Source organism: Poromitra crassiceps (assembly GCF_964638095.1).
Source record: "Poromitra crassiceps genome assembly, chromosome: 19".
Classification (NCBI taxonomy): Eukaryota; Metazoa; Chordata; class Actinopteri; order Beryciformes; family Melamphaidae; genus Poromitra; species Poromitra crassiceps.
In genome coordinates, this window is record NC_139646.1 from 27,885,754 (window position 1) to 27,905,753 (window position 20,000).

General features: G+C 44.0%; 2 protein-coding genes across 3 annotated transcripts in view; both read left to right on the forward strand.

Moving 5' to 3' along the window:
• fbxo8 (F-box protein 8) overlaps nucleotides 1-4,362 on the forward strand; it is a 10,271-nt gene extending 5,909 nt beyond the window's left edge. Inside the window, exons 7-8 of one of the 2 annotated variants that reach the window (XM_083655354.1) lie at nucleotides 776-972; nucleotides 3,124-4,362. In XM_083655354.1, coding sequence (XP_083511480.1) covers nucleotides 776-972; nucleotides 3,124-3,311 — 385 coding nt within the window. In that variant the 3' untranslated portion in view covers nucleotides 3,312-4,362. The remainder of the gene's footprint in view (nucleotides 1-775; nucleotides 973-3,123) is intronic. The other variant, XM_083655355.1, reaches the window with a different exon arrangement.
• Nucleotides 4,363-15,392: 11,030 nt separating this feature from the next.
• Nucleotides 15,393-19,489, forward strand: hmgb2a (high mobility group box 2a). The gene is made up of 5 exons (XM_083655532.1): nucleotides 15,393-15,448; nucleotides 16,400-16,559; nucleotides 16,952-17,103; nucleotides 17,550-17,724; nucleotides 18,250-19,489. Exons 2-5 carry the CDS (start codon nucleotides 16,413-16,415, stop codon nucleotides 18,421-18,423), a joined length of 648 nt encoding a protein of 215 aa, XP_083511658.1. The 5' UTR covers nucleotides 15,393-15,448; nucleotides 16,400-16,412; the 3' UTR covers nucleotides 18,424-19,489.
• The last annotated feature ends 511 nt before the right edge of the window (nucleotides 19,490-20,000 follow it).

A 20,000-nucleotide genomic window follows, 5' to 3' on the forward strand; every position in this document is an offset into this window, starting at 1 on the left:
CACACACACACACACACACACACACACACACACACACACACACACACTGACTGTCTAAAGCAAATTCATACATTACACATGTTTTTTGAAACCTAATTTTGTGTGAGTTGAAGTTGGTTGAAATCCCATCATCTTTGGCTGAGCTAGTGTCCTCTAGTAAGAGAGTGGCATCAGCGGAGGACCAAAATGCGAGACTCATTAGCCAATGAACAGCCAGGAATGGGTCTCGCGCTACTTTTGCGTGCTAAAACAAAGCTGATAATGTACAATTTGATTCAAGGGATGAAAAACCCTTTCAGAGTACAACACAAACTGTCTATTTTGCTGCAACTCGACAGTGCTGCTTTTTTTACTCAAGAGTTCCAGGACCTTACTTCCCTTTGGTCCATTGGAGTGAATGGAGATGTCGGAACTCTTCTATTATACGGCTCTGGGCTGAGCCATCTAGGACTGTACATCTTCTTCTTCTGTGTTTTTTTTTATGGCAGTTGGCATCCTTTATGTTGCATTACCGCCTCCTTCTGGATTTATCCATCCATTGTTTTTTTGTGTGTATGTGATTTTCCATGTTGCTATGGCAGAGTGGACAAAACTCCTGTCCTGTCCAGGCCTTTTCTGTTATATTATAAATTAGTTAATTTTCTGTCGATCAAATAATCGATTAATTGTTCAGCTCTAAAAGAAATGCATCGTGTAATTTAGTGTGTGTGTGTGTGTGTGTGTGTGTGTGTGTGTGTGTGTGTGTGTGTGTGTGTGTGTGTGTGTGTGTGTCCAGGCGTGATGTCCTGGATGAGTTGGTGACCCTCCATAACTTCAGTAACCAGTTCCTCCCTAACGCGCTGCGGGACTTCTTCAGGCACATCCACGCTCCAGAGGAGAGGGGCGAGTACCTGGAGACCCTCATCACCAAGTTCAGCCACAGATTCTGCATCTGCAACCCCGGCCTGGTCCGAGAGCTGGGCCTCAGTCCTGGTTAGTATACGCAGTACGCATGCACGCAAGTTAGTGCAGAAACTCAAACTGATATTTGCAACGCTTGTTGGAGACGCAGGGAATCTGTCGGAACCACCGGCACCTTTTCAGTTGACATTTAACGTTACATTCAATTTCACATGTCTCTGTTTGGTTTGCATCTTGAGCTGGCAGACTTTTTAGAGAAGCCACCGCGTCATTCAGACACTTTATTCACCTTATGTAGCCACGCCCATTTGACCCGGTTGTGTGGCCGTATCAAAACTTCCGGCAAAAAATAATAATAAAATAAATAAAATAAATTGCTGGGCTGCTCCAATATCATCTAACTCTGAATTAACTAATAATTTAGCCAATTGTATGTAACATACCAAATAAAAGCAAACGGCAATGTCTAAGAATGCAACGCCATGTAACTGGGTCGTTAAGTCTCGCATTCCAGGGAATTACGTTAACGTCTGCGGGTCTTTATTGATGTTAGTGGCTCGCGCTGCCTATCTGAAGCTTTCTTTGTTGGAGTCCAGGTATGTTTTACAAGAAAGTGCTCGTCATTGTCGACGATAACGTTATCTGACCTGGCTAACAGTGGATACTCTGCTTGCTTGCTGTGTACCGGCTCAAAGTAGTAGGCTACGCTCTTTATTTTACCCCCTTCACTGTCCGCTCCAAAAACAACTCTCTTATTTTGCGCAGTGACCGCCGGAAGTGTTAAAAGGACCCGGAAGAATTTGGCCCACTGTAAGGTCTGAACATAAGGTGAATAGAGTACCACAGGAATGAGTCCTGAAGATCTGGACGCGAGTACTTTGGGCTCGGGAATTCCGGTTAAATGCATGAAAGTTTTAGAAACAGCGAAGTTTGTGTTCAGCGAGATAATCGTCACAAATGAGGACCACTTTTATGATTTTTGAAGCGTAAATGCTTATTAAAAATTATTATTGCGGTTTTCATAAAACGCTTCAAAACTCATAAAAGTAAGAACCCGGGAAGTGCCGGGACTTCTGGGTAAGCCATCCGTGCGGTACTCTGTTAGCCGAGCACATGGCACTGTGCCACGCTCTGCCCTGGAGGAGACGACTTCCCAACTCACGCGCACGCATTCACACACGATTTCACTCACTCTCTCAAATCTGTTTCATAATGACTACATCATATCAATGGTATGGGAGATTTAATGAAGAAATCATTCTAAAAAAATATTGATGATTTTATTGTTTTTATTTATTTGAAAAACCATCGCGTGACGTGACCCCCCCCCATATTACCTCAGGTTGAGAACCACTGATGTAAGTAAGTACAAGACGGACAACCCCATTTTTATTTTTGCCACAATGCACTGATTCATGCACATACACATTATACACACACACACACACACACACACACACACACATGATTAGAGACGCCGTGAAGTTTGACCTCCGCGTTTGATCCATCCTGGCTCGTCCTCCATGATCAGGCCGGGAGCGGTGGGCAGCTGCAGTGAAGCGCCCGGGACCAACTTCTTCCAACCGCCGCTGGTCAGAAGACCATCTTCTGCGTGTTTTTAGTAGTAATGGTTGAATTTGCATTACCGGTAATTAATGTGATCACAAAAACGCAATTTCCCAGAGCGACTGATCAAACCCAACACTTAACACTTGTGTAGTAATTGTCACCTTGACTGAGTTCAATAAATCAGTGTTATTGACATTTGCAAATTACCGCTGCACAATTTGCCACGAGTGAACCTTCCACTGACAAGTGGCACCACTTTATTTGATTATTATTTATTCTATTTTATTACTTACTACCTCTACTTTATTACCTTTCTTATTGACTGTTTACCTTCTGTACGTACCCTGTTTTCGCCCTATCTACTGTGGGCCTTATTGCCTTATTTACTTGCATAAGTCTAATTGTTGTGACTTTGTATTGTATGTCTTGTAACGGAGCTCCCCAGCATCAGAATTTCACACGTGTGTACTTGTACCACAGACTTACAATAAATATCTTGAATCTTAAATGGTAATATTTAGGATTTGGTTTGAAACTAATGTCTGAATACTTTTAGATGCTTGCTCTTACGCACATAAGACCCTAAATGACATAATTCTAAGGTTATTGTGGATTTAGGTTTCCAGGGGCTTTAATATGTCTCTCTGTCTCTAGATGCTGTGTATGTGCTGTGCTACAGTCTGATCCTGCTGTCCATTGACCTGACCAGTCCTCACGTCAAAAACAAAATGTCCAAGAGGGAGTTTATCAGGAACACTCGGCGAGCAGCCCATAATGTCTCCGATGACTTTGTAGGCCATCTCTATGACAACATCTACCTGATTGGCCACGTGGCTGCCTAGTCCCGCCTACCTCGTTCCTCGTTGCACTGAAGAAGAGGGATTGGTGATTTTGGTTCCTGCACAGGTCTGGAAGGAACAGAAAGGATTGTAACTGTTTTCATGTATTTAAAGGTTTGGACAAAAACGAAAAGATCTCCAGAACGTGTGGAAAAGTCTGGAGATGCACCAATCCCTTGCCTCTGAGAAAGACTGTGTAAACTGGAGCAAGTAGGACCCCTGAAGGACAGCTCTGATACTGCACTGAAGGATGGAGACTGTTGATTGGTGGACAAAGGCGGGAACTGCACTCGACCTATCACAGGAGCCGGCACAGCCATGTAGAGTCCTGATTGGGCAGCTGCTTCCTGTTCAACAGTAGAGTGACAGGACATAAACTGGCGCATCTAGTCAGGAAATGACACGGGGGAAGTTAACACCAGGCTAACAATAGTATCACTCTAGTAGCATTTACCAATGTCACTAACAGCCAAGCTGCACTGGAGCTATTTACCAATGTCACTAACAGCCAAGCTGCACTGGAGCTATCGCCTGAACTCAGCCTATACATCCAAATCCCCATGGCTGATACTAGCATTCATCACGTTTTGTGAATGGGAAAAATTAACAAGACAGAAACAACACATTATTTATCATGGCATAGGCATATTAATTAATTAATAATCCCCATATAGCCTACGTGTAAATCATTCCTGATCAATGTGATTGGACTTTCTGGTGATGTCCACATCATGTAATAGACCGTACAATGTACTGTAAGTACATTCTAGTGTTCTCATTCTACTGTTTTCAGTTCGATGGTAACTAACTGGCTACATGTTATCAAAACTGCTGCCCAAATTATAGACAGTTTACACTTGACAACAGAAACATTCTAAACTGTTACAGTGTTTGCTAATACAATAACTGACTGGAAATAAATGAGTACAAACTGTCCCCTAGCAACACAACTCCAGTGAAACAAGTGCAACAAGACACTGATGGCAATGAGACGCGCTCCTTTTGCTGTAGCTTCTCTGTGTTGCTGCAGTCATGTCATAGGGGAGGTGGTAGATACAAGCTTCCCATATCAGCTTTAAGCTGCTAAATACTAGAACCCGTTAGAAAGTGCTTTACAAAAGCAGATTAGCAAGCAGGAAAAACAACAAAGTAAAAAGGAAAGTAAAACATGAGACATGCAAACGTAAAACAAAGGTTTTACAAAAGTTTTTGGAAGGGATTTGATGGAAGCCACGGAGTTTAGCCACCTCATATCCTCTGACAGGCCGTTCCAAAGGGAAGGGGCGGAGTTTAGCCACCTCATATCCTCTGGCAGGCCGTTCCAAAGGGAAGGGGCGGGGCCCTAAGAGCAAACACACCATCGCATAGAGTGCCAAAGTCACGCCCTCTTCCGGGTTCAGCATCATCAAGGTTTCTTCAAACCCTCAGACCAAAACTTCAAGAAACCCTTTTTTTTTGTCCTAGAGAAATGTTCTATGCCGGGGTTCCCAAACTTTTCCGTCCAAGTACCACTACCAAATTTCCCAGGGACCACTTCCAAAATGTTTTTTTCCCTGTCCAAAATTTAGCCTAAATTTGGAGTGTTATTTAGCTACCTTCCTGACAAACTAGCATGACATGTTTGGTACAAATCGATTCCTCAAGTCTTCTAGTTTCATATGATACCAGAAACTTCACTCTGGCTTTAAAACTGAGCCTGCTGCAGCCTCTGAAAGTAGATGTTCAAAATTGTGATATTTCCCAAATATCGCGATATTTCAAAAAATCGGCCCAATCCGGCTACTCCTCATGGTTAATGTGTATTATGTAAAAACTGTTGTGTGTAAAAAAAAATGGCGGACCACAGTTTGGGAACCAATGTTCTATGCTATGGTCTCATGATTCTGAATAGCTGATTCTCTTGATTTGATCAAGTCAAACTCTGAATGCAGAATTCACTTCCTCAGGTCGCATGGGCAATCTCATGATGGCGAGACTTTGGAACTCTAGCAGTCATTCCCAACCAAGGATATGTTACCCCATTCAAGACAACCAGGCATATGTTACCCCGTTCAAGACAACAAGGCATATGTTACCCCGTTCAAGACAACCAGGCATATGTTACCCCGTTCAAGACAACAAGGCATATGTTACCCCGTTCAAGACAACCAGGCATATGTTACCCCGTTCAAGACAACCAGGGATATGTTACCGCGTTCAAGACAACCAGGCATATGTTACCCCGTTCAAGACAACCAGGCATATGTTACCGCGTTCAAGACAACCAGGCATATGTTACCCCGTTCAAGACAACCAGGCATATGTTACCCCGTTCAAGACAACCAGGGATATGTTACCGCGTTCAAGACAACCAGGCATATGTTACCCCGTTCAAGACAACCAGGCATATGTTACCGCGTTCAAGACAACCAGGCATATGTTACCCCGTTCAAGACAACCAGGCATATGTTACCGCGTTCAAGACAACCAGGCATATGTTACCGCGTTCAAGACAACCAGGCATATGTTACCGCGTTCAAGACAACCAGGCATATGTTACCCCGTTCAAGACAACCAGGCATATGTTACCCCGTTCAAGACAACCAGGCATATGTTACCGCGTTCAAGACAACCAGGGATATGTTACCCCGTTCAAGACAACCAGGGATATGTTACCCCGTTCAAGACAACTTGGAATTTGGGGGGAAAATGAGCTCCGACCGAAAATTAATTGAGAGAATGTAGGATGAATGTTTTGTAAAAGGCTGTGGAAAATGACTAATATATAAATCAGGGAAAAAGAGACATAAATTGTAGTGGTTAAATAGAATGTAGACTTGACCCACTACACACACTCTCTCTCTCTCTCTCGCTCTCTCTCTCTCTCGCGCTCTCTCGCACTCTCTCTCTCTCTCTCGCTCTCTCTCTCCAGGGACTGCTAGCTGGTAACTCTGGTCGTTTTCATTAGGTTTACACAAGAACACATCCCACCTTAAAGGTGCTGTATGTGATATGTTTTGTTTAAAAAAAAAGTGTTAAATAGCTCTACATTGCGCCATCACTGATTGGTCAGTAATGTGGGTCTCCCACATTAAAATATATTTTGTGGAATCCTCTCTCCTGATTGGATAAAAGTGGGATTGGATGGGATGTATACTGCAGAGTGGAGGACCCATGTTACTGACCAATCACTATATCAGTGATGGCTGTCGGAAAGTAGAGCTATTTAAAGTGATAATCTCTAAGATTTCAGTTTTGTTCTCTTGGGTGACACCTATGGCGATGAGTGGTAATTGCAGGTGAGATCCAAACTGTTGCATAATGTGACATTAGTCCGTTTGTTTCGGCCATAGTAACCATAGTAACCATAGTAACCACCCGTAATGTTAGCAGAGACGGGGGAAAAGTAGCTTGTTATCCTACTTCACACAAGAGTTGTCAGGAAGCTACAGTAACCTATCAGAGTGAGTCTATTGTGTTAGCTCCGCCCACCCTGTGAACCTACAGTAACCTACAGAGTAAGTCTATTGTGTTAGCTCTGCCCAGAGGAGTTCCGACATCTCCATTCACTCCAATGGACCAGTTTTTTTCCAGGAAGTAGAAAGTGGAACTCTTCAGTAAAAAAAGCAGCACTGTCGAGTTGCAGCTAAATAGACAGTGTTGTACTTTGAAAGGGTTTTTCATCCCTTGAAATGAATCAAATTGTACATTATCGGCTTTATTTTAGCATGCAAAAGTAGCGCGAGACCCATTCCTGGCTGTTCATTGGCTAATGATTCTTGCATTTTGGTCCTCCGCTGATGCCACTCTGTTACTAGAGGACACTAGCTCTGCCCACCCTGTGAACCTACAGTAACCTATCAGAGTGAGTCTATTGTGTTAGCTCCGCCCACCCTGTGAACCTACAGTAACCTATCAGAGTGAGTCTATTGTGTTAGCTCCGCCCACCCTGTGAACCTACAGTAACCTATCAGAGTGAGTCTATTGTGTTAGCTCCGCCCACCCTGTGAACCTACAGTAACCTATCAGAGTGAGTCTATTGTGTTAGCTCCGCCCACCCTGTGTCACCACAGACACCTAATTCATAAATGCTGCAATACTGAAAATGCAACGGCTTCCATCAGTGGGCCCTAGGCTCGATCACACCATTGACATTTATTCACATGAAAATCTTTGAGATGATCACTTTTACACCTTTTCATTATTGTTTTTTAATACCATTTATAGCACCTTTAAAACGATAAATTCCACCACCATACATGTACCTCTGCAGGTGTGTTTTGCATTATTGTTCTATGATCAATGTGTCATAATTCCTAAGCATGTAAGAGATGATTTCATTGAGAAGTTATAGCTATAGACTGCACGTCTTTTACAACTGCCTTCCACACAGAGAGGAACATCTTGGTGTATGGAGTGATTCCTGTCTGTCATACCAGCTAGACAGATTGACACGGCAAAACAGCTCAAGGCGTTCATAAGAGAAAACGGGTTGAGAAGCACTGCTCTATGCCTTCCTGCTCTATGTCTTCCTGCTCTATGTCTTCCTTCTCTATGTCCTGCTCTATGTCTTCCTGCTCTGTCTTCCTGCTCTGTGTCTTCCTGCTCTATGTCTTCCTGCTCTATGTCGTCCTGTTCTATGTCTTCCTGCTCTGTGTCCTGCTCTATGTCTTCCTGCTCCATGTCCTGCTCTATGTCTTCCTGCTCTATGTCTTCCTGCTCTGTGTCTTCCTGCTCTATGTCCTGCTCTATGTCTTCCTGCTCCATGTCCTGCTCTATGTCTTCCTGCTCTATGTCTTCCTGCTCTATGTCTTCCTGCTCCATGTCCTGCTCTGTGTCCTGCTCTATGTCTTCCTGCTCTATGTCTTCCTGCTCTATGTCTTCCTGCTCTGTGTCTTCCTGCTCTATGTCTTCCTGCTCCATGTCCTGCTCTATGTCTTCCTGCTCTATGTCCTGCTCTATGTCTTCCTGCTCCATGTCCTGCTCTATGTCTTCCTGCTCCATGTCCTGCTCTATGTCTTCCTGCTCCATGCCCTGCTCTATGTCTTCCTGCTCCATGTCCTGCTCTATGTCTTCCTGCTCTATGTCCTGCTCTATGTCTTCCTGCTCCATGTCCTGCTCTATGTCTTCCTGCTCCATGTCCTGCTCTATGTCTTCCTGCTCCATGTCCTGCACTATGTCTTCCTGCTCCATGTCCTGCTCTATGTCTTCCTGCTCCATGTCCTGCTCTATGTCTTCCTGCTCTATGTCTTCCTGCTCCATGTCTTCCTGCTCCATGTCCTGCTCTATGTCTTCCTGCTCTATGTCCTGCTCTATGTCTTCCTGCTCTATGTCTTCCTGCTCCATGTCCTGCCCGAGCTCTGCACTCTGGATCGTTTGAGCTTAGATGGTCGGTGATGTAAGTGGGAGTTAGACTGAGCTGTGCTTTGAAAGCCATCAAAATCTTCAAATCCATTCTATAGCTAATTGGGTAGATGGGGTAGCCAAGGGGAGGCTGTAGCTAATGGGGTAGCCAAGGGGAGGCTGCCATTGTTGCATTCAGCTTTCAGATGGTAAATACTACTAGAAAATGCTGTTGTTCACCTCCGCTTTCACATGAACATTCTACTTGTGTGAACTTGTGCTTTTGGTGATGGAGCCCGACATTTTGAATTCTGAGGACCACACCACCAAGTCAAGTGGAGGAGAAGTTAGCTTCATTTAAACACGACTAGGCTGATCTAACGCAAGCCGGGCCTCCATTGTCTCGCCTGGCTTTCGCACGGTAGTGTATGATACGTGTTCTGTAGCCTAACTGCCCTCTGCATTGTAGTGTTATACTACATAACTGGCACTTTGTACCATTTTAAAAGGCCCATTCACATCTAGAAGTATAACTAAAGAGAGGCTATATAACTATACCAACATCTAGTGCTGTACCCAATAGTTCCATGCTTCATTCATAACGTTGACATTTGATTTTTTCTTTGTTTTTTTGCACCTCTATTCATTCTGTTCATGACGGAGGAGCTGATGACAGAATCATGTTGAGAAGAAACGTGATGTACCGGTCTGAATTGGAAGAGCTCTCTTGTAATATGAGCGGAGGTAACGTGTGTCTCAGTATAGCTTGTTGAAAGCCCTTTAGTCACTGTGAAGTTATCAGATGTTTCTCTCTCAAAATGGGCTACACATTACTTTACTTATTACTTCTTATAAAAAGTAATTAGTTACATTACACATTACTTTACTATATTTAGCTACCCCCCCTTCCCCGCCGCCCCCCGTAAACTGATGCACAACCTGTTTAGCCAGCTCCTTTTACAACTCAATCCACTTTATTGGAACAGGAGAAATCAACAATCAGCCAAACTGCATACTTTATTTATTTGCTACCTGGGACAAAAAGCTAATCCCGGTCTCGCATAGCCAGACCTACAGTATCTCCACACTTTGTTTTAGCACTGGAGGATTTAGCTATTTAGCTGGAGAAAGTCATGCAGTGACTTGAAGTAACTTGGATTAGTAACTGTAATATTATTACTTGTTGGAATTTGTAATCCCTTACATTACTAGTTGGTGCCCAACACTGGTAGCCTGGGTAAACCCATCCCCCACGTGACCTGCTCTCTCAGTTCTCAGTCACTAGTGACTGGGAACTGAGAGAGCAGGTCACGTGGGGGCTGGGTTTACCTAGGCTACAACACTGGTGGAGTCACCTACTGGTAAAGAAATGAACAGCTTCACTTGGTGACCAATAGCGCCGTTAGCTCTCATACAAACAAAGCACAATAATGAAAGCTCCTCTCTTCTGGGCTATTCATGAACCCAAACCCAGCGGCTCTGAACCCAAACCCAGCGGCTCTGAACCCAAACCCAGCGGCTCTGAACCCAAACCGGCTCTGAACCCAAACCCAGCGACTCTGAACCCAAACCGGCTCTGAACCCAAACCCAGCGGCTCTGAACCCAAACCCAGCGGCTCTGAACGCAAACCCAGCGGCCCTGAACCCAAACCGGCTCTGAACCCAAACCCAGCGGCTCTGAACCCAAACCCAGTGACCCTTGAGCAGCAGCATATCATGGTAGTTCTCTTTATAGTTGTCATTCTTTGTGTGAATGGGCCTGCTAGAAATGTGGTTTGTGCTTCGTTCCTCAATGAGAGACGTCCACTGTATCACCTCGTGTCTGTGCGTCCTACGTGTATTTATGTTGACAAAACTCACTATATTCATTAAAGAAAGTAGATTTAATAAAAAATAAAAAATAATCATATTTATTCCAATTAATCACTTTATTTCTCCCATGGAGAGCCAAAGTCGACGTCACTTCCTGCTTCAGCATGCTTACCAAGAGATTTCATCTGCCATTTATTTCCCCCATAGACATGGTCAAACAATTCATTTTCACTCAGACCAAACTGGAAAGAAAACATTGAAAAACGTTTTTTTTTTTTTTTTTTTTTTTAAATCTGCTATTATTATTTTTTTTACGTTTTGGTCCGAGTGAAATGTTCTCTGGTCTCTACTCTCTCCTGTTTCAAATATAACTGAATCATTTGGTTTGACAAGTAAAACGCTTCAGGCAATCAGCTGTGGAGGTGTAGCAGCAGCAGCAGCAGCGTAGCATTGGCAGTGTGGTCCTTCACCCGCTTGCATCAGCAGGGCGGCTACAAGCAGTCAAAACAGCTTACATGGCCCTTGGCCATTTAACCCATCGATACCTGATGCAGCATTTGCGTGTATATCCCTCATTTGTGTGCGTATCCCTTTAAGACCGCGAACCGCGTTAACGCGGTTCGCGGTCTTAAAGGGATACACACACAAATGCTGCATCAGGTATCAATGGGTTAATGTACAGGTCATACGAGTGCCTCTCAAAAGAGCCCGACACGTGTTCTTGCCAAGGAACAGCAGCCTCTTGTTGTGCAGTGTGCAGTGAAGCTCTCTCTCTCACAGGCTGAGTGTTGCCAGATACAGCTAATGGTTTCCAGCCCAAACACTGTTCAAAAACCGCCAAAACGCCACACAAAACCAGCCAAAACAAACGCAGCTCTATGGAAACAAGTGGCTCTGTACCCGCTAAAAAGCCCATTTTCCCCCCCTGCACAATGCAGCCCAAAACCAGCCCAATTGGGCGGAAAACCCGCCCGTCTGGCAACACGGCTCACATGCCTCCCTTGTGGCATTGGTTGACCTCATCCTGGCAACAGCCTGCAGAGCAGCAGCTGCTGTGGCCTCTGTCACTTGGGTGAGGTGATACTGCCTCCCCAGGGCCGTAAGGGGCAGTGCGGCTGCACAGGGGGGTCCATAACGAGAATGGGCCCTCCAACAATGGTGAACTGAACGGGCCCCGTGCGAGTCATTCAGATAGCCACCTCGGGTAATGTGCCCGTGTCCAAGGAAACAATTTAAAACTGTGCCATTTGTCCCATCTCCGTCATGGTCTTCATGTTTTTGGTAAAATACTTAAAAGCAATTTATAACAACATTATATGCTTATTCTACATAAACTATATTAAAAAAAACAGTCAATTCAATGGATAATCTCTTTATATTCTTTTGTATTTTTATACTGTACACTGTACAGATATGCAATGATGATTGCTCGCTTTTTGTCCAATGTCAAGTCTATATTGGATCATGTGACGTGACGTGATGATACAATAGCACTAGTTAGGTGCAAAATCTGCACGTCAAGACCGAGCAGCTGAGCACGTGTGCACGTCAAGACCGAGCAGCTGAGCACGTGTGCACGCCAAGACCGAGCAGCTGAGCACGTGTGCACGTCAAGACCGAGCAGCTGAGCACGTGTGCAAGCCGAGTGAGCAGTCGTGTCTTTCAAACATATAAAAGCAGCACATGTGCTCTGCTCAGAGGTGGAAAGTACTCAAGTAGAAGTACTTACTTGAGTCATGTTTTTTGGAGGGGGGTTTGTACTTTAAAAGTATTTTTTATAATGCTATACTTTTACTCTTAGTCGAGTAATTTAAATACTTTTAAATGCACACTGAGTAAATGAGTAAATTCAGATGTTTGTTTTGCACACTGCACTATGAAAACAGGCAGCATGGTAGCATTGAGACTGCTCGCTAACAGGTCCAGAATCACTTCCATATTTAGGGCGCCCAAACAGGTGCCCGTCTGCATGTCCTCGAGTGCCCGCCGCCCGGGTGGGGTCGTCAAAAGGGCCTTTCTGTGTGGAGTTTGCATGTTCTCCCCGTACCTCCCGGGGGTTTCCTTCATATAGGAACCCCCTTCACCAAAACATGCAATATCCTGGTTGCTGATGTGGTGCCTCCTCTGGTCATTAATCGTGCATTCCTTTATAACTGGGAACTGGTAATCTTACCGGTTCAAAGTTCATGAGCTGGGACGTGACGTCACTAGAGCTGGTATTTCCCATTCCAAACTCGTAGGAGCCTCAGCAGCCCTGACCTCAAAAATCCAAGATGGCTGATCCGCGCAACAACAGTACCGGTAGTTATAATCGTATAAATGCTATTTTGCACTTCTGTCTTGTTTGTGTCTCATTAAATCAGCTGTACACACAGCATGGCCTATTTCTATCTTTGTGGACATGAGGCTGTAGTGTTTGTATGCGCAAAATGCTATGAAATGCCTTGTTATCAACTGTTATTGCTAACAATGGCTAGCATTGTACTAGCTAGCCAGCGCTGGCTGGCTAGCTAGTGGATCTGACCAGTGAACAGTGAACTTCCCAGCTCAACTTTTCTGCAAATGGAATGCTAACAAAACGGATGTGACGTCATTTAGCCTCCACATCCCAGTTATTTTGCGATAAAGGAACGCACGATAAGGGCGCCTGTTCAGAGGGAGGGGAACTGGTTGGAATAGCGTGAACCTCCCACGTGCTACAGTATGTCCTACCAGTGAAGCTTCCCCTGTCAGGTGAAAAGAAGCGGCTGGCTAACTGCCCCATGTCTAGGAGGAAGCATGGAGCCAGTTTGGGCTCTCCCCAGATCGGCAGAGGGTGGAGCAGCCGTAGCTAAACATGGATGTATGTGATTGTGATGTTGCTGCTGCTAGCAGCTTTAGCTCGTCTGGGAAAGGAGAGACTCACCAAACTGAGCATCCCTGCTGCATCTGAACCAGCTGTTCAGTTTGAGACAAGAATAAGACAGAGAAAGACAGGGACACTTTAATTACTGTAAAAAGAAATAAAGTCTGCACCCTGTAGTCACAGGCTCCCGGGCAGTTTATTGACATCACAGGGATCTTCATCAGAGTGAAGCAGGAAGTAGGAGGAACACTCATATACATCAGAAACTCAATCCAATTGGTGGAGAGAAAAAGAGGCCTAAGTACCTTCCCATTTTGAACTGATATTCCTGATGGTAATGTGCTCAATGTAACTTCACTTACAAATGCCTCACTTTCAACCATCCTGTCACTGGTAAAAAAACAAAAACATTCTAAAATTAAAGGTGTTATCAGTTGTTCTACATCTATTTAACATCTTCTACCCCCATGGCTGTTAAGCTCTCCAACAAGCCCCCCCCCCCCCCCCCACCCCCCATTGACTCTCCCTGTGTGTCTGCCACACATCCACAGGGGAGCCCACCAACAAAAGCCCCCCCACTGACTGAGTGTGTGTGTGTGTCTCTCTCTCTCTCTCTGACACACACACAACACACACACACACACACACACACACACACACACACACACACACACACACACACACACACACACACACACACAGAGTCCCTCTCTGTCAATAGCCTACCTGGCTGTAACCCCCTGTGCAATAGGCCTACTGAAGCTCATTACTCTGCTGCTACTATTGGGCACCTTTCCAGTGTACATATTGTGTTACTCTGTTATCTCAGTACTGCTGCTGTATCATGCACCTTATCATTGTGCATATTTATATGTAGCACATAGGCTACTGAATGATATGTTATATGTAGCACATAGGCTACTGAATGATATGTTATATGTAGCACATAGGCTACTGAATGATATGTTATATGTAGCACATAGGCTACTGAATGATATGTTATATGTAGCACATAGGCTACTGAATGATATGTTATATGTAGCACATAGGCTACTGAATGATATGTTATATGTAGCACATAGGCTACTGAATGATATGTTATATGTAGCACATAGGCTACTGAATGATATGTTATATGTAGCACATAGGCTACTGAATGATATGTTATATGTAGCACATAGGCTACTGAATGATATGTTATATGTAGCACATAGGCTACTGAATGATATGCACATCAGAGGGGTTCTGAACCCAGTTAGGCTACCCCCCCCCCCCCCTTTACAACATGTTGCTTAGAAAACTGCAAGAGAAAACTATAGAATGATGCAATAAATGAATGATAAGAATTGGAGTGAAACATTTGCCTCCTGAGCAGAATTATTTTATTCTTACATTTTTACATTTCCCCCTTTCTCTCAAGTAGGCCTCCCGAGTACCTCTACACACCACTAGGGGTACGCGTCCCCCAGTTTGGGAACCACGGGCCTACTCAATGCAGTTTAGCCACCTCTTTGAAATGAGACAGAGCAGCAAACTCCAACTATAGACGCTTTTAGACAACAAAAACATTCTAAATTGAACCACAGCTCACTTCCTGTTGCAGTGTTAGAAAAGAAAAGACATTTAGGTGGAGGAGTGACCATTCTGTGAAAACCGTCTATAAATGTATTAAATTAAACTTCATTATGAAGTATCTTTAATGTGTTTCTACTCCTCCCCTTGATTGTAATACTGGTGGTGTGGTGTCAGATGGTTGTTTGTAAGTGGAGCCAGGCCAGATTGTTGTTTGGAACAGAACAGGCTCGTCTTTGTGCTTCAGAGGAGAGCAGAGCAGCAGATGCATTTTGTTTTTCTTCAACTCCTTCTTCACACAAAGGGACTTTTCGCGCCGTCTGTTTAAACCCCCCGCTCAGCCAATCACAATACAGGCAGCGCATACAACCGTGAACTCACGACAGCCCGCCGTGCAGCCAATCACAGCCACGCATCTATACCGTGACCCGCCCTCATTTGAAAGCCTTTGAGTTTGACCAATCCGCTGACCGGAGGGCGGAGCCAAGGGGGTGCTGTAGTCAAGTTAGTTAGGCTACGCAGGCGGTGACAAAACAGTGCTGAGTTTCCGCCTACATCCAGTCGTTACAAGCTTTGTGGCTGTGATCAGGTAAGAGATGTCTTCTTCACTGCGTGGCGCGTGCATTATTCCTGCTCATTTGTGCTTAAATGTGTTTAAATGTGCTTCTCTGTCCTCTGCGCGTGTTGCTGTGTGAAGTGGCTGCTGTCACTTCTTCCATATTCACCCCAGCTCCTATTTGTGTGTATTTCCGAGCGAACCGAACAAACTTTTTTTTTTTCCCCAGTTGTTGCTGAATGTTAACGATAAACTTAAATGTGTCTTAATTTAACGTTAGGTTACGGTGGGTAAATGTGTCCTGTGAACGGCAGCGTTGGTTATTTGGCGGTGCGAACATCTAAAGTTAGGTTTAGAAGTTATTTTAGTAACGTGAGGCAGCTATTCTGCTGCTGCTGTGCGCGTGTTCACTAAATGCGCAGCATGCTATCAAACGCCATTATAGGCCTGCTAGCTTAGCTTAGCACACTGCCACAGGCTACGGGCTGTGCCCGCGCGCCACAGCAAGTTAGTTTGAGCCACTTCTGACCGGTTTGAAACATACGCTGCTGCTGTGTGCACTGCTCATTCAGGTCACCGCAGTAGCGACGGTGGAAAATATGAAAGAGGTCATAGCTTTTGTTCCTAAAGTCTTGGCGCAGTTTGGACTTTAGGCGGGAAGAGACAAAATGGAGTCATGTCTTTTTGTCCCACAGAGGAGGAGAAATCCGATTACAGCCTTAAAACGCCCTTGGCCGTCTGCTAGCCGACTAATGCCACGCAGTTATATCTGTTATGTGTTGCTACTTGTTTGGGCTGTAGTTGATTTGTGTAGTTTCCGCACTATTTAAATAGTTTGGATGATATATTATATAAATAGGCCTAGGCCTACAAGCCAGGGGAAATACCTCTCGCACGGGACTGCTTTGCCCACATGCAGTTTGGCACAAAGTGAGTTCATTTTGTTTGTACTCATGCGTTATTTTTTCCACCATTTATTTACAGATAATTTGCAGCCATGGGAAAGGATCCAAACAAGCCCAGGGGAAAGACCTCCTCCTATGCTTACTTTGTCTCGACGTGCCGTGAGGAACACAAGAAGAAGCACCCAGGGACTTCTGTCAACTTCTCAGAGTTCTCCAAGAAATGCTCTGAAAGGTGGAAGGTCAGTTTCACTGCCACTGGGGGGCTGCCTGTCTATTTTAGCCATAGAAGAGAGAGGGTGAATTAACCGCTCCGTTTAAAACCAGACAATTACTGGTTTTGAGGTTAAGGGAAGTTGTTAACCCTCATATCATTAGGCAACCTGACTGAGCAAAACAGGAGTAGTTGCACATGCATTCCAGTAGGCGGCACTGCACACCAGACTGCGGTGTGGATTTCAACATCTCCAAACTTGGTAGACTGCCCGATCTGTTAGTGTTCCAAGTTGATTTGCAACAGGTTCTTATGAACCTACTTGAACTTAGTTGGCCAATTGGGAACCTGGAAAACTTTTTCTGTTTTTGGAAACTGTTTTCTTAAATCAAAACTATTTGCTACTGTGTTTTTTTGTAGACCATGTCAGCCAAGGAGAAGGTCAAGTTTGAGGACCTGGCTAAGACGGACAAGGTTCGCTATGACAAGGAGATGAAGACATACATCCCCCCTAAAGGTGTGGGCAAGGGAGGCAAGAGAAAGAAGGACCCCAATGCCCCCAAGAGGCCACCGTGAGTACTGCTGCCTCACTACACTGCTTGTCCACCAGGCACAACTACACTGTTGAGCACAGTTGGCCTGTTTGTGCTTTCTTTCTGCCATTGTATCGCCCCTTTTCTTCTAAAAGTTACAGTAATGTACTTGTTTGCGGGATTTGTGGGTACATTTTATAAGTTTACATTTTCAGATAATTAAAAATGGAACAGTAGTTAAAACTTGGACTGCAGAATTATAAGTTAAAGGAACACTGTATATTTTCAACCAGCTTTGTGTCAAAACACTGACTCAATGACTGAATTGAACTAAATGAATGTCTGAAAACGTGTTTTCTACTGATGCAAAGCTGTGTTCAGCAGTGTTCCTTTAACCTGAACTCATATTTAAGACTGACCAAGTGATACACAGAGGCATGCATACAATGATTAGTTGCATTAACCCGACTCTGCTCCCTCCACAGCTCCGCTTTCTTTGTGTTTTGCTCCGACCACCGTCCCAGGATCAAGGGCGAGCACCCAGGTATCTCGATCGGCGACATTGCTAAGAAGCTGGGCGAGCTGTGGGGTAAACAGAGCCCCAAAGACAAGGTCCCCTATGAGCAGAAGGCTGGCAAACTGAAGGAGAAATATGAGAAGGTACGTCCCCCACCTTCACCGCTATTTAATGAGAAGATATGTCCTCCACTGCTATTTCATGCAGAGTCTATAAAAAAAAATACCAGCTATTGGTGTTTACCTTTTGAATGACAACATGGGAGAGCTCTTGGCCAGACAGTGTGCTTTAGAAAACACTGTGGTGTACTACACCTTTAAAAACACTTTCCACAGATTGTGGTGTTCTACAACTGTAATGAAACTGCATCACATTGTCTGCACTACGGTAGTTCAATTTTTAACAAGTCCTGGTTTAGTTGGGTGATGGAACGGTTTTACAGGCATTCATTTATTTTGAGATTTGTGGACAAATGACATCACTGGTCCACAACGTAACTCAAATCAACATTCAGTAACTGAATGAATGCCTACACAACACACTTTTTACAGTTCCTGTGTGAGATGACATACAAAATAATTTCCCCTCAAGTTTTCAGTTATTTTAAGCCTTATTTGGCCTTATTTTATATATATTTTAATGGCTTTATTTTGTTGTACCATCTGCAGGAGGTGGCTGCCTACCGTGCCAAGTGCGGTACAGCTCAGGGCGCTGCTGCTAAGAAGGGCGGTCCAGGCCGGCCCGCGCCGAAGAAGGTCCAGCCGGCTGACGACGACGATGATGATGACGAGGAAGACGACGAAGAGGAGGATGACGATGACGATGATGAGGATGACGACTAGACAAGGAGGGGTGATTTACAAAACAAGGATGTGAATGAAGCCTGCAATGTTCCACCTGTGTTTTTGGCATGGAGTCTGCTTCTATAGGACACCAAAACTGTCTTCTCAAAGTTCAGGGATTGTTTGTTCTGCTCATTTCTTTTAGTTATGGTTTTGCCCCCTTCCTCCCCGTCCCTTTTAGAATGCCGCAGGAATGACTCCTCAGACCTGCTTATCACCCAGATGTCAGCGCTTCCTCTTCCCTCGTCCGGAAGTCAACAGGATTTTTGTGTCGAGATTTTGGTCAAATGCCTGAAATGAGGTCTGTGGTAATAAGTTAATGAAACTGTAGACTGTCTTCACAGCAGTGACTCACTGAAGAAAGTGATTTTGATTTATTTTTACCTAGTGGCGAGTGCTGGTTGGGCTCAACTCCACACTTGGGGACTAATGGAATTTGTGACTTTTGAAGCATTTTCTGAATATCACAAAAAAATAATTTACACTTAAAAAATGATAAAAGTGGTCCTCATTTGTGGAGATTATCTTGCTGAACACAGTTTAGTTACATAAACCCTTTGTTAACAGACCTCATTTCAGGCATTTAACCCAACTCCCTGTACACAAACTCCACTGACATTGATACAAGGGAACCAGGAAGTACATGACTTCTGGGTTGTCCTACAAAAAGAGGTCATCCCTGCGGCACTCTACTCAGCTGATCATTTTGACTGTATTTCTACACCCGGGGTGGGATGGGTCTCCTTGTCACCATCTAAACCAGTTTAACCCAGATCAGATGTCGGAAAACATTTTGGGGCTAAGATGGTTTAAAGCAGCAGACTGTTTTGTAATGTTTTAAAAAAAAGTTGGCTTTTATTTTGTTTGCTTTTTCTTTTCAAAGCACTGCTTCTGTTTCTGTTTAGTGGTGTTTGGTTCTCATTTTGTTTTCACTGCCGTTTTACTACCAGGAATGAGATGTATCCGTAGGTTAATAAAAGTTTGCAGCCATTTTAAGATGGAACTAAAAAAAAAACTTCTCCATGTAGAGTGAATTGTTTTTTTGTAATAAAAATTTTGTATATTATGATTAAACTTGTCTTGTTTTACTTCATTTTAACATTTGTTTAATTATGCCGATTACCGTAGATGTTATGCTCTTAAAATTCTGAGTTATATTCCATGATTAGGCTTAGTACAAATTCAAGTTTAATCTTAATACTGATACTTTGAAGGAAAGTGATTTTAGCCACTTTTCTAACAACTTTTCCCTCAAAGTTGTTTAACAACTTTGAATCTTATTTATCAAGGGAATTCTCAAGGATGCATTGTAATACTGGCTGAGTACACCTTGAGCACTGCTTTGCGGTAATACCCAGTAATTGAGTGACTTGCATTTAGGCTGCCTGCTTACAACTGAAAGTTGCCTTTCTTCATCCCAAAATAAGATTTCAGAGTGGTTTTGTCTGCCCTGTTAACTGTCACCCTTTTCACTATCAGTCTGTTAACCCGCAACAATATGAATTTTGAGTTCAACATGTTGAAATTTTGACAGTACATCAATTGTATAACATGATACAACCTTAACATAATTCAGG

What these genes read in the sequence shown, in the direction of transcription:
- hmgb2a (XM_083655532.1), top strand. Translation starts at nt 16,413, where the DNA reads ATGGGAAAGGATCCAAACAAGCCCAGGGGAAAGACCTCCTCCTATGCT. An exon ending in AATGCTCTGAAAGGTGGAAG is followed by an intron (nt 16,560 to 16,951) that starts GTCAGTTTCACT and finishes GTTTTTTTGTAG; the next exon opens with ACCATGTCAGCCAAGGAGAA. An exon ending in TGAAGGAGAAATATGAGAAG is followed by an intron (nt 17,725 to 18,249) that starts GTACGTCCCCCA and finishes TACCATCTGCAG; the next exon opens with GAGGTGGCTGCCTACCGTGC.